General features: G+C 41.5%; 1 protein-coding gene across 2 annotated transcripts; it reads left to right on the top strand.

Annotated features, from left to right (window-relative positions):
- Positions 1 to 3,840: 3,840 nt before the first annotated feature.
- rit1 (Ras-like without CAAX 1) lies at positions 3,841 to 13,205 on the top strand. 2 transcript variants are annotated; one of them, XM_053489810.1, is made up of 6 exons: positions 3,841 to 3,975; positions 6,618 to 6,707; positions 7,596 to 7,652; positions 8,753 to 8,826; positions 9,362 to 9,553; positions 10,722 to 13,205. In XM_053489810.1, exons 2-6 carry the CDS (start codon positions 6,626 to 6,628, stop codon positions 10,950 to 10,952), a joined length of 636 nt encoding a protein of 211 aa, XP_053345785.1. In that variant the 5' UTR covers positions 3,841 to 3,975; positions 6,618 to 6,625; the 3' UTR covers positions 10,953 to 13,205. The 2 variants fall into 2 exon arrangements, with proteins under 2 accessions (XP_053345785.1, XP_053345786.1); XM_053489811.1 differs by lacking the exon at positions 3,841 to 3,975 and adding an exon at positions 4,943 to 5,432.
- The last annotated feature ends 305 nt before the right edge of the window (positions 13,206 to 13,510 follow it).

Genomic DNA, 13,510 nt, shown 5'->3' with positions numbered 1-13,510 from the left:
TAACCAGTATGTCTGTTGATAGTTTGATTTTATGTTACTGAATTTCCCAAAGATAAGTTAATGCTTGTTCTCCTGTGAAAACACATTTTTACAACCGTGGTAGGACCTCTGGTCAACATTCAAACATTAATTCACACATCCATTTAGACTTAGACTAAGTACCTCCTGCGCCGTTTGGCACATTGGGTGGCGAGGTTTCGCCAGCGTGATTGGTTTGCCAACAATCTTCGGCCAACAATACCAAGTGCACAGAGATGAAGGACCATGAAGGTCTGGCGCCATGTTGCGTGTGGTCACCCTTGTTTACTTCTTCCCTTTTGGGGCGTCCATAGAATTGCTGATTGTGTTTAGGGGTTGACATGTATATGGGCTACAAATTGCATATGTCGCTCAGTCATAATGCCATTTAGGGGGCGGGACACAGTTTGGCGCCAGATTTTTTTTCGTTGGTGATGTAGTCCCGGTATGAGACTGGGCGACATTAAGTCTTTATGTTATTCTGGCAGGCGTCTTCCATGTTTCACAGGCGTAGATTGCAGTTGGGATGACAATGTTACTGAGCAGACTTACAGAGCACACTATAGGCAATTTGGGAACGCCATTTAACCTAATCTGCATGTCTTTGGACTGTTGGAGGAAACCGGAGTATATAGAGGAAACCCACCAAGCACAGGGGGAAAATACACACCTTATGCACATAGACCTTGAGTTGGGAATCGAATCTAGACCCTGGAGGTGCGAGGCAACAGTGCTAACCACTACACCTTCATGCCACCACTATTTTAATAGTCAGTAAATAAACACATAAGCCATGAAGGCATAAAGTCAGCGGCCTTGACTATTTTTTATTAACACATCCTAAGAAAAAAAAAAATCCAAGAGCATTCAAATGAAAAAATAAAAAGACATAAAAAGCCTTTATTATCAAGGCTAAATCATTAAAAAGCCAAGCGCCTCCGCATTTCACAGTGAATGGCTAAAACACATGCAGTACCAGTTAAAAGTTTGGACACAAACTTTTGGATTTATTTTCTATTTAAATTTTTTTCTCTGAAAACACCATGATTAAACTGGCTCTCATGAAGACCATCCCAGGAAAGCAAGGACAAAACATACCTCAGAAATGACTAGTTAACAAACTGCACCTCAGGTTATGCTGGTCTTCCATCAGTTATGCTGGTTCACCAGCTGAACCAGCATCAGACCAGCACTAACCAGTATTAACCAGCATAGACCAGCATATAAATCATGCTGGTCTACGCTGGATTTTTCAGCAGGGTAGAGCCAGTATAAAGGCTTTACAAAGCATAAATAGCAGATACAGCTTTCAATGTCAACTCTTCATGGGACATTTTTGCATATTTTGGACGCCTTCAGCAGTGCAGGAAAAAAAAAACCCATGGACTTAGAAGCTGTGTCCAAGCCGTTGACTGATTGTGTTTAGTGGGTAGGTATTAAGACAACATATGCCATGTGATATAGCTCTCTCTGTGCAACAGCTGAAGCCAGTAATTAGTTCAGGCTGAAGAGTTGTGCTAATGAACTGAAAAACTAGTGAAAAACTGGCTATGTGACAATAGTGACAATAGTGTTCAGCTTCTGAAGCCATGGCCTGGGTCACCTCCGGACCGAACCCCAGTAGGAAACTGTTGGACGACGGGGAATAAAGCAGTAGCGGTAAGAAACCATTTTCTGTTCACGATCTACAGTATCTTTCATCAGGCATGAATTGAACAAGTGACCCTAGAGTACTAAAGACGTCTTTTTAACACTACGTTCCAGTCGGATTCAGCAGGTTTTGAAGAATATAGCACTTCATACTGAATATTAATTGTTGCATAGAAATGTCATTGCAAAAAATAACAAATTATTCTTAATAAAACATTGATTTTCTCATTCTCTGTCTCTCTCTATCTTCATTATACCTGTTTTTTCTTCACCAGTGTATTTATCTTTCATTGTGTTAAGACTAGTTTATCGCGTTAAACGCACAATTTAACACCCCAGATAATTAACACCCTGGCAGCAGCTTTTTGTTACGTTTTACAAGTGTGTTTATTATTAGTTTTAGATTATGTAGAGATTCTGCCCTACATAAAGCCCCTGTGTATAAGCAGGTTTCTATAGAAACAATAACATATTAGCGTCTAAAGCCGTTTTCAGATTGAACCATATTCATTTGTACCATGTTCACATTGCTCTTTAGACTCCGTTCTCAGATACGCTTAGGTATTTACACCCTCCGATACAGCAGATGGCAGGATGTACCTACTGCATCCTAAGAGCAGACGTTAAAAACACAAGAACGAGGAAGTTGACTTTTGCATGATGTCTGTTATTATTAAAAAAATTTAAAAGTGACACTCGTAAAGCATAGGTCAAAGTATGAGGACTGCACGTGTTATGTGTCTTTTTGACACTACGGATATTACGGAGGAGACCAACAGCAATGGTGACGACGTGTTGGTGATGTCTACTTCCGTTCTTAGGTACTCGATTGCCTCCAAATTAAATTCGATTCCCTCGAGTATACTGTATCATTCCCGAGAACACCTTTTCAAGTGGAATCGGCATAGTTCCCAAGTGCGGAACGATTGTGTTCTCACTAATGAAAAAAAATTAACCACCTTTTGGGTCAAGTGTTCTAGGAAATGCTCCCTAATCTGAAAGCGCCCTAAAAGGTTATGAACATGTTAATGCTGAGTTATTAATTATGTTACAACTAGAATTACTTTCCCAGTTGTACTGTTATACAGAAATTATGCACTTTTCGGGGTTGAGGTATGAAATGTCTTTTTACAAAAAAAGTTATCATATTTTTGTTATCAGATTATGGCTTAGGGGCTGGCACTGTCGCCTTTCATCTCCATGGTCCGGGTTCTATTCCAGTCGCAGGTCTGTGTGCATGGAGTTTGCATGTTTTCGCTGTGCTTGGTGGGTTTCCTCTGGGTACTCTGGTTTTCTTCCACAGTCCAAAGACATGCAGATTAGTCTGGGAATAAATACAACGGTAAACACCATTGGCCTCCACGGTCCCGATGGATGAATGGATGTTATCAGATTACTCGTATGCATGTAAACACATTGATTGAACTAGGAGGCGGTATGAAAAGGTTTTGTAACACGCCAACAGATGGCAGCACAAGCCTGCACGCACAGTCACGGGGGGCAACAAAAGATGGCAAAAAACATCTTCCTGTGTACATCGGGGGCTGTGCAACTGGTGCTATTCTGACCACAGACATTACTGTGTCTGCTATTTCATCATGGACAGCAGGTTAGAACAAAGAGCGAACCTTAAATTCTATGGGAAATTGGGAAAATCTGCCGCAGAGACGTTTAACGCGATTCGGCAGGTTTACGGTGATGCTGCAACAAGTCATTTGAGGTGTTTTGAGTGGCACGCGCACTTCAAGAACCTGAAGAACATCTTTGGAAGATAACGAGAGATCAGGAAGACTCTGATGAGAACATTGCGCAAGTCCGTCCCCAGGCTGTTGACCCAGGAGCAGGAGGAACAGTGCATCGAAGTCGGTGCCAAGAACACCATCAGGATCCGTGGATGACCCATCCTTCATCTCAAGGGTGAGAACCTTGGGTGTATGGGTACGACCCTGAGACAGAGCGACAGTCCTCACAGTGAAAGAGCCCGTCATCTCCGCGGCCGAAAGGGTCATACTACAGTGAAAAAAACAGAGCTTTGAACTAGAGCTGATCTCAAAACTTTTTGATAGCAACTCATCATACTTAAAGTATAACCCAGGACAAAACTCTTCGGGCTTTAGGACCCAGCGGTGGAGCTGCCCGCGTCAATGGTTCCTATGTATGTGTGTACAGTATATATGAAAGTGTATGAGTGTGTGTTTGTGTGTGTTTACACTTGGGCAGCATTTTGCCACTTATCAACTCTGATCAAAAATGATCACAAGCTTTGATATTACATTAACAATGACGTCAGAGATACTGTGACAAAAGGTGAGAGATTGGTTTATTATTATTATTATTATTATTATTTTTAAATATTAATACTCATGAAACTCAGTCGCTAATGAATGTAAAGAAGTTTTTTTTGTAGGTTTGTTCTTGTTGTTAAAGTTGTTTTAGTGTTAAAAACAGACGAGTTTATTAGTTTTGAGTCTGAAAGTGAAGCAGTTGGTTAAAAGTTGCTAAAAGTTTCTTCTGAAGTCAGACAACTTACTCAGTTTGTAAACAATTCATTTATTAAAAAAAAAAAAAAAAAGCCAAATCTGCCTTTTAATTTGTAGTTAAAGCGTGCAGTTAAATTGATAAGATTATCATCTCTTTGGTCGCCTCTTTGTTTATTAATACATTCATACACAAAGACATTAAAAGTCATAATCGACGAATATATATATTTAAAATGATTAAAAATCATAAAAATATATCTATGCGCCGGGATACACACGGCTAAGCGAATCATGTAATAAGTAAACAAAGGGATACTAATGTAATGACCGCGGCCTATGATGCATCTCGGATCCCCGAGCTTTCCTGCCGCCTCACACCGAACACGGAAGCGTTCCGTCGGCGTGCGAGTGAACGAGCTCTCGGCGCATTTCCGTCCCCAGCTTCTCCAGTACTTAAAGGGATTCTTCCTTTCTTTGTTTTCCCCCTCCCCTTTAAGAACATGCTGTTGTTAATAAATGTAGGAGGTGAAAAGTATTTCAGAAAAGAAGTTTATTATGGTATAATTGTTGTAAAAGTGATAATTGTACTTAAAATATTGGAAAAAAATGTTATGCAATTTTAAACACACACACACACACACACACAGACAAAACATCACTATTCAGTCTAATGTTCAATCTTGTGTAATGTTCAACAGTTAACACATAGGTTACCCATGTTGTAATGTATGCATTATTATTTATTTGTATTCATTTATTTGTTTGTTTATTTATTTATTTATTTTGAATCCGTCCTTACAGCAGAAAGTAACGTTAGCAATATCAGGATCTGTTCAAGCTTTAGCGGTCAGAGAGGTTAATGTTGTGTGCATCACATTGTCACATGAATAGTTTAACCAAATGACTCACTTCCTCTTTTGTGCCAGATTTGGTCTCTGGGGTCGAGACATACACACACAAACACACACACACTATACAAGGACATATATTGTCAACTCACATGTTGACACACTTCTCCGATTGCGACGCAGCTTCTTTTCTTCGTTCCGTGTTTTGCATTCACACAGAGAGTAAACAGACACACACACAGAGTATACACACTCGTGAGTGTGTGCACACCTGAGCATGAGAGCCTTGTGTACTTGTTGATCGGGCTCCACTCTACTGGGAAGGCTTTCCTCTAGGTGTTGGAGCGTGGATGTGTAGGACACTCCACACACTCTTAACACACCATGTCTTCATAGAGCTCGCTTTGTGCGCAGGCGTATCGTCATGTTGGAACAGGTTTGTGTTTCTTAGTTCCTTAAGCTTAAGGGGAAATTGTAGCGCTACAGCTTGCAAGGCGTTTAATATAGCCAGTTGTTATTTTCAGACACGAAGGTCAGCTGCTCAGAACAGTATTGTGTCAAGTGTATCTGCGGATCCCGTCGTGATGAAACCGGCTCTCGTAAAGACCTTCCCGAGCCTTTGCTGAAAAGAAGTTAATCTAGAGTCACCAGCCTCAGAAACCTCAGATTAGAGTTGTTATGAAGGCTTTACAGAGCATAAGTGGCAGACACGTCTTAATATCAACCGTTTAAAGGAGATTATTGTGTAATTTTGATGCCTTCAATATTGTTTTATAATGTAGAAAGAAATAAGAATCAGGAAAGACCATGGACCCCTTATAGAAGGGTTTTTTAACTTTTGGATAAGGTTTTCAGGTGTCCTCAAATTATAATTTTTTTCAGTCTTTGAGATGAGATTCGTCTTAGAAAGGGGGACACAATTTGGTTGGTTATCGGGATCCTTCTGTGTGGCGATTCATTTGTGATTGTGTGACTTAGAAATCTTTAAAAAAAATCTATTTGTGTTTACATTTGAGGTTGTGAAATGTTCTAGTTCCTTTATAATTCTGCAGAAGGTGCGCTGAAAACTATTCACACGCATGTCTGTGTAACCACGTTGAAACCTGGCTGAAATCACTTCAGGGCGTTTATTACATCAGGACCCCGGGATCGTTTCCGAGAACACTTCACCCCAAAGTCTGGGTTATTTTTGGTCAGTGAGAATACAAAGGCTTGAAGAGGTGGTCTTGGGTCCAGTACATTGTGACTAGTGTGAAACGCCCTTAAGCTCTATGCACTACACCACACTGCACTACAACACACTTTCTCTATGAAGGACCGTCTGTCAGCGAGTATCAACGTTATCTGTTTAAAATTTCTCTAGTTTATTTTCAGCTAACAGAAAAAAACAATACACCAGACATAATGCAATCAGCTTTGCAGCTGTTATATTTGTGTCGTGGTTTTATTCCTGATTTTGTCAGATTATTCCTTAGGAGAAAAAAAACAACCCAAAATAACGCTAGTCTAGTTTGTTAGCATTAGCAATGACCGGTTAAATAATGCAAAGCATTTTGACAAACATGTAATGTGAGCTTAATATGTCTGCGTGTGTGTGTGTGTGTGTGTGTGTGTGTGGCAGCTGTGTTGATGGAGTCTTCGCGGGGGGTTGGCGGTCTTTCCCGCGAGTACAAGCTGGTAATGCTGGGCGAGGGAGGAGTGGGTAAAAGTGGTGAGTAAATACTGACTCTCTCTCTCTCTCTCTCTTTTCTCTCGCTCTCTCTGTCTGTCTTTATATGTAACTATCTCTCTCTGTTTGTGTCTTTCACTCCGTTTCCCTCTCTCTACACTTTTTTTCTTCTAACATTGTTTGCTGATTAAGTGAATAAGTTGCGCTCTCGCGCTCTCTCTCTCACACACACACACACACACACACATACACAGACACACACACGGACACGGACACACAGGGCGGTGGCTCCCTTGACTTTAGACAATGTTTAGAGTGAGAGGTGTCCATGAGATTGAGTTTATACACACTGTCGTTCTCTTCTTGTCTGTCTTGTCCTCTCTCCTAACACACATCTCTTTCTTTTTTCTGTTTGATCACCTCAATTTTTTTCTCCTTATCTCGTTCTGTCTCTCTCGTTGCTGTGGTTACTTTAATGCATTTCAGTATGAAGTGTCCCATACACACACACACACACATACATCTATATTTATATATATACATACACACACACTCTGGGCGGTGGCTTAGAGGCTCTTCAGCTCCGTCTGGTCGTCAGGGAGGTGCCTGACAACCACCCCCCAACTCAGGCATTCTGTCACCATGGCGATGAACTTAATGTCACCTGGTGAAAGGTGTGAATGTTGTTTATTAGATAAAGATATAATTTCACTGTGTTTTACTTTATTCAGACTGTCTCCATGGGAACAGGACAAAGGGTGCGAATGGCGCAGATCTGTGCTGTGTGTGTGTGTGAGAGAGAGAGAGATGAGTCAAAATAGTGGATTAAGGGAATGAGGAGTGTGCACTCACACAGCTCGAGTGTCTTAATCACATTATGTAACCATTCTCTCCCTCTCTCTTTCTTTCTTTCTTTCTCTCTCTTTACAGCAATCATCATGCAGTTTATCAGTCACCGCTTCCCTGAGGATCACGACCCTACTATAGGTGGGAGAGTAAACCACGAGAACAAACAGAAGGACAGAAGTCCTCATCAATAATTCATTGTCATTATTATTATATCTGTATTACCGCATCACACACAGGCTTAAACTTAACTCATGTTCCTCAGAGTTTCTCCCAGTCTGGATTTTTGCATTAAGGCCTTCGGAGCGTTTTAGAAAACACTTGACCCCCAAAGTCTAGTTCACCTTGAGTACACAATTGTTTCCCAGCCGGGAACCGTTTCCCAGTCTGATTTTAAAAGGTGCTCTTGGGAACGATACAGGGCGATCCTGGACGCAAATCGAATCGGATATGGAAGCCAGTCGTACCCGAGGACGGGATTAGATCGCTGCTCAGACGCGACGTCATCAGTGCCGTCTGTCTTCTCTAAAATCTCCATGTGTGCGTAGCATGTGGCAATCTCATCTGCTGACATACACAGCCAGAGCTGATACAGAAGGAAGACGCAACATTTCTCCCCGAAATATCGATAATATGAGGCGTACCGCGAAGGTTAACTTCCTCGTTCTTTTCTTCGATTGTGTTTAATGGCGGCTCACAAACCCAGGAGGTGCTGCTGTATCGGAGAGTGAAGGTACGTAAGCGTACCCGAGAGCGGAGCGCAAAAACAATGTGAACGCTGGCCAGTTGGGTGAGTGGAGAGGGGGAGAAAAAGTTCCTGGGCACAGTAACAAATCAATCATGTCAGAAATGCCGGAACGATTGTGTTCACATTTATCAACATGAACCAGACTTTGGGGAAGAGTGTTTTTGGGAAATGATCCTGCGGCCCTAAAGTGAAACGCACCTTAAAGTGTTTGATGAGTCTAAACTAATCTTATGGAAGTCTGTGCTTTATTACGGTTAAATACATAGTTGTTTACACACCTAAAAAAATACAATACAATAGCAAGAGAAGAGGCATCCAAATACTTATGACTATATATAATGTGTTACAGTAAGTCAGTACATTACTAAAAGACACTAGCTATTGGAAAATTAGTATTAGACCTTGTTTTGAACATCCTGCCTGATGTGATTTTGTGTGTATATATATGTGTGTGTGTATGTGTGTGTCCTCATGGTGCCGTTGTGTCTCTCAGAGGACGCCTATAAGACGCAGATCCGCATCGACGACGAGCCAGCAAACCTGGACATCTTGGACACAGCGGGACAGGTAGGCGACACGGCCGGCTCGGTGTCCTCGGTTTTACCGTAGACCTGAAACCCCTTGAGACTTTCTCATACACACTCCTCTCATAATCAGAAGGCTCGGTTGTAATGTGTAGCTCAGCAGGCTCTGAGTGACCTGTCTGATCCTCACAGCTGTGTCTTACGGCTGATGGGCTGAAACGGTCCTGATGAGGGCCGTCTACATGCAGCGATGTCCGATTAGCTTCACTAATGCCGTTTTCTAAAGGAATTTGCTACGATTATTATTATATTCTTTATGTTGACAGTATGGTTTCAGCCTAAAATTTTAAAAACCAAACACACGGTTAAAGTGTTTAATAAAGCTGTAAAGCTTATTTTTATATTCCAGGTTTATGAGTGATGATCAATTTTAGTGCAGCTGAAAATCACAGCTTTATATTAATGCACTTGTTTTCTAATACTTTATTGTTTCTATAGTAACAGTGTACACAGACCTGCCACATAATCCATGGCTAATAGTTAACAGTAAGTGTGTGTGTGTGTGTGCGTGTGTGCAGGCTGAATTTACAGCCATGCGTGATCAGTACATGCGCGCTGGCGAAGGCTTCATCATTTCGTACTCCATAACGGACCGGCGCAGCTTCCAGGAGGCTCGGCACTTCAAACAGCTGATCTGTCGCGTGCGGCGCACCATGGACACGCCGGTGGTGCTCGTGGGAAACAAATCCGACCTCACACACCTGCGACAGGTGACACACATTTACTCACTCTCTCTCGCTCGCTCACACACACACACAAGCAGGAGAAGTGACACACTCTTTGATTAAAAAAGAAAAAACGAGTACTTCTTTGCTTTAACTACAAATATATGAAGTTAACATATTAATCGATGTGCGGTCTTGGTGACTGTCAATCATGGTGAAGGGGTGTGGCTTAAGGGGCTGACAATCACATTAAAGTTGGCTGTGAAGATTTTGTTCACAGTGAAGGAGGCGTGTCCTCTCTGCTGTCGATCATAGTGAAGGTGATGTGGCCTAAGTGGCTGTCTAATCACATTGTGAAGAAGGCGCTGCCTAAGTGAGTGAGTGACCTCCACAGAGGTCACGCCCTGTGGAGGTAACTCACAGTGAAGAAGGCGTGATGTAAGGGTTTGTCAATCACAGTGAAAAACTTGTGGCCTCTGTGGCTGTCAATCACGGTGAAATAGGTGTGGCCTCTGTGGCTGTCCAATCATATTGTGAAGGAGGCATGGAGGTCTATAGAGGTCACGCACAGTGACGACCACCTAAGCCACGCCTTCTTTAGTCACAGAGGCCACACCCGCTTCATTGTGATCATCAGTTACTGTAAATGAGACGTGGGCTAAGTGGGTCTGTGAGTAACAGTGAAGTAGGTGTGGTCTCTGTGCCTCTCGATGCTGGTTCTACTTCATGGATTGGGGAAAAAAAATTAAATTTTAGTGCCTAAGTGGATTTTATAGGATATATCAATATATAAATAAATTTTTTATTTAATAACATGCTTTATTCGGTCATTATTTTTTTTTTCCCTCGGATAGATAAAAACTATTTCCAAATAATAAAAAAAATTGTCTGCATTATGAATACTGAGCTGGGTTTATACAAGAGGTTTTACTGAGTGTAGTTTTTGAAAAGTTTCCCAACTCTGGAATGCACTGATAACCCTGAACTATAAAAGTGTTGGAACATTTACGAGTGTGGAAGAAAATTCCAGTGAAGTGGGCACGGCTCTGCTCCCTGCCCGGCTGACTGAAGCAGAAGAGTGATATTGAAATGTGTTTGTACAGATGAAAGCATTGATCATGCCTCACATTCAGGAGTTATAAGATCATGCTCTTATATTATGCTCTATAACTTCCTTGTTATATGTTTTTTTTTTTGTTGTTTTTTTCACCAGGTGTCAGTTGAGGAGGGCAAGGAGCTGGCGAGGGAGTTCCAGTGTCCGTTTTTCGAGACGTCCGCGGCATTCCGTTACTACATCGACGAGGTTTTCGCCGCCCTGGTGCGACAGATCCGTCAGCGCGAGGCCGAGGTGGTGCGCAGCGGTGAAAGAAAGACGAGACGCAGCCGCTCACTCTGGAGCCGCCTTAAAGCACCTTTCCGCAAGAAACAGCACTCCGAGCACTGAGTGGCTGATGGGATACCGGCGCCCTTCACGAAGAAGGAGGAGAAGGAGGAGGCGGTGTCTGTAAACCTGTTACCTCCGCCTTCTCCAGACGTGTCCGGTCAACTGTTAACCTAGATAGTTTATTATCTGATTTATTTCGATTAAGCACTCCGAACCGTTTGGTTATTTTTTATCAGATGCCGGAACCCTACGTGCAGGACACACTTACAGCCACGGTATATCGGCTACTTACTGTTATCTTTTTTATGTGAGGACTATAGGAGGATCCTTCACAATACTGTATTTAGTGAAGCGTATTAAACTTGACATTAGTTACAGGGAGCGTAGCTTTCGATGCTGACTTTTCAGGAGAACTCTAGTACCTCCGATTCTTAACCAGCAGCATGACGTAAGAAGGTAGCGGAGAGGAGGGTGAAGGGTAGGGAGATGAGGTTGAGGATTGAGATGAAGGAATGAGGGTCTGAAATTGCATTATGTTTTTTTTTTCTCCACCAGACACTGTGGCAGGAAACGAGAACAATTTAAACTCTACTCGCCCTTAATTTTTCGCCTCTGTCGTAATAAGACACTCAATCATCACACTGCTCACGGATGTTCAAAAGGGTAAATTGAGGAGATCGGGTTAAGACGCACTGGATTTTGCTTGCTGTTTCTATTTATTGTTAATTCTATGGTGCATGTTGTCTGAAGTGTTTGTTTTTTTCAGTTTCCGCTCACAAGTTCACTTTCTATGCTTTTAATTTGATATGATTTAAAATCTCACTGATGTCATTTAGAAAGTCTTATTAAATTTACGGTGAGGGTGTGTAGCTATGTACTTGACAGCTAGCTTGCTTTGCTAATCGACTTGGAGAAGCCTAACATATAAGACAGCTAATTCAACAACAGTATTAATCGATAAACACCCTAAAAAGAGACACTAGAAAGTACATGTTAGTTTTGTCACACTATTGCACAAATTCTTTCTTTGCATATTCCAGCGTAACTGGGGTCAGCAGAGGGTCAGCCATAAAAGTGCCCCTGAAGCGGATAGGGTTAGGGGACTTGCTGAAGGTGGTGAGGTTTGAACCTGGGATCCTCTGATTAGCACTCCAATGCCTTTACCGCTGACTACCCCTGACTAAAGTATCAGTAGAAGTAGCAACAGCCCTTTCTGGAAAAGATGATTGTTATATTTTAGGGGACTTACGTTTTGTTGCACTTCCTTTTTTTAAAAAAATAGAAAAAAAAATTTGCACCGAAGTCAAAAAGAAAATGTGTGGGGAAAATGAAAGTTTCAGACCCTGACAATATAGCTCAGAGTAAGCTTCAGGCTTTACATTTGCTTGGTTAGAAGTTTTAGGGCGTTTATAGCATGTGATGGGGAAAAGAAAGGGGTGGAGGGAGAGAGGGAGAGAGAGAAAGAGGTTTAGTTTACAGGTTGTGTCAAATACGTGGAAGGTTGATACAGTGCAGTAGATTAAAGGAGTATGTAATGTTTTCTTTCATGCTGGTTCTAGTTTTTCTAGTCTTTATTCGCTTTGCTGAGTTTCGCAGGACACATTAAAACGGCTGGAGGTAATACATGGTTAATATGTCGCACCGCTCTCTACAGGGTATGGTGTACAGTAGAAGGAACAATATCACACACTGTGCGCTTAAATAGGAAGTAGGGAGTCATTCGGCCCGAGGCTCACTTGCAAAGTAGTGTTATTTTTGGCGTAGAGCAGCAACACACACACAGCGCAGGAGCGAACATTACAAGCTCTAAGATCACGCTATTATTCGGGTTGGCTCTTACCGTTCAGAGTTTTAACAAAATGAAACCAGAACGATCAGCGTTCGTTGAAAAGACAATGATAATGATTTACACTGGAACTCGTCTCAGACGTCTCAGAGTCATGATGAGAGCAGTCGCAGCACGCAATAAGACATTTAGGGATTAGTAAATCTACTCGATCTGCGCGGCTCTACCAGGGTCTTTATGTTCACACGCAGCAGCTGTTCCTGGTGTAGTGTTATTCTAAATGGCGTACAAATGTGACTCCTTTATAGTTTTTTTTTTTTTTTTGGTTGTTGTTTTTATCAATGTTGTGCAATTACTACACGTAAAATTTAAATGGTTTGACATTTATTGTTAGAGGGGTTTTTTATGTTTGTGAGATTTTTTTTTCTTTTCAATTGTGTGATCATGAATACTATATATTTTTTTTCTTAATTTATTTTCATCAGAGATTCTTGAATAAAATGGACATAGCTGAGTTTTCCCAAGTATTCCAAGTGTCAGCTTGTTGTTTTCTTTTGCGATCAAAAGAAAAAAAAGTGGAAAAAGCTGTATAATAAATTGATTAGACATTGATAATTATTTAAAACAAGCAAACAACTTCTATCACAGATAGACATTTAAGTTTTTTGGATTAAAATTCTGTGGCCTGCATTTTTTTTGTTTTGTTTTGTTTTGTTTTTATGGAGATGTGGGTCATGGTTCATTTGCCATCACGCTGTAATGTGGTGGTGGTATTGTGATGGTGTGGGGATGCACTGCTGTCTCAGGGCTTCTCATAACCATGAGTTCAGCT

Source organism: Clarias gariepinus, chromosome 28 (assembly GCF_024256425.1).
Source record: "Clarias gariepinus isolate MV-2021 ecotype Netherlands chromosome 28, CGAR_prim_01v2, whole genome shotgun sequence".
Classification (NCBI taxonomy): domain Eukaryota; kingdom Metazoa; phylum Chordata; class Actinopteri; order Siluriformes; family Clariidae; genus Clarias; species Clarias gariepinus.
Note: the sequence above shows the minus strand (reverse complement) of the source record. Positions and strands in the feature narration are given on the sequence as shown.

Bases quoted from the DNA above. Each gene is read 5' to 3' on its own strand.
- rit1 (XM_053489810.1), top strand. From the start codon at position 6,626: ATGGAGTCTTCGCGGGGGGTTGGCGGTCTTTCCCGCGAGTACAAGCTG. The intron at 6,708-7,595 runs GTGAGTAAATAC...CTCTCTTTACAG, and splicing joins GGGAGGAGTGGGTAAAAGTG to CAATCATCATGCAGTTTATC. The intron at 8,827-9,361 runs GTAGGCGACACG...GCGTGTGTGCAG, and splicing joins TCTTGGACACAGCGGGACAG to GCTGAATTTACAGCCATGCG.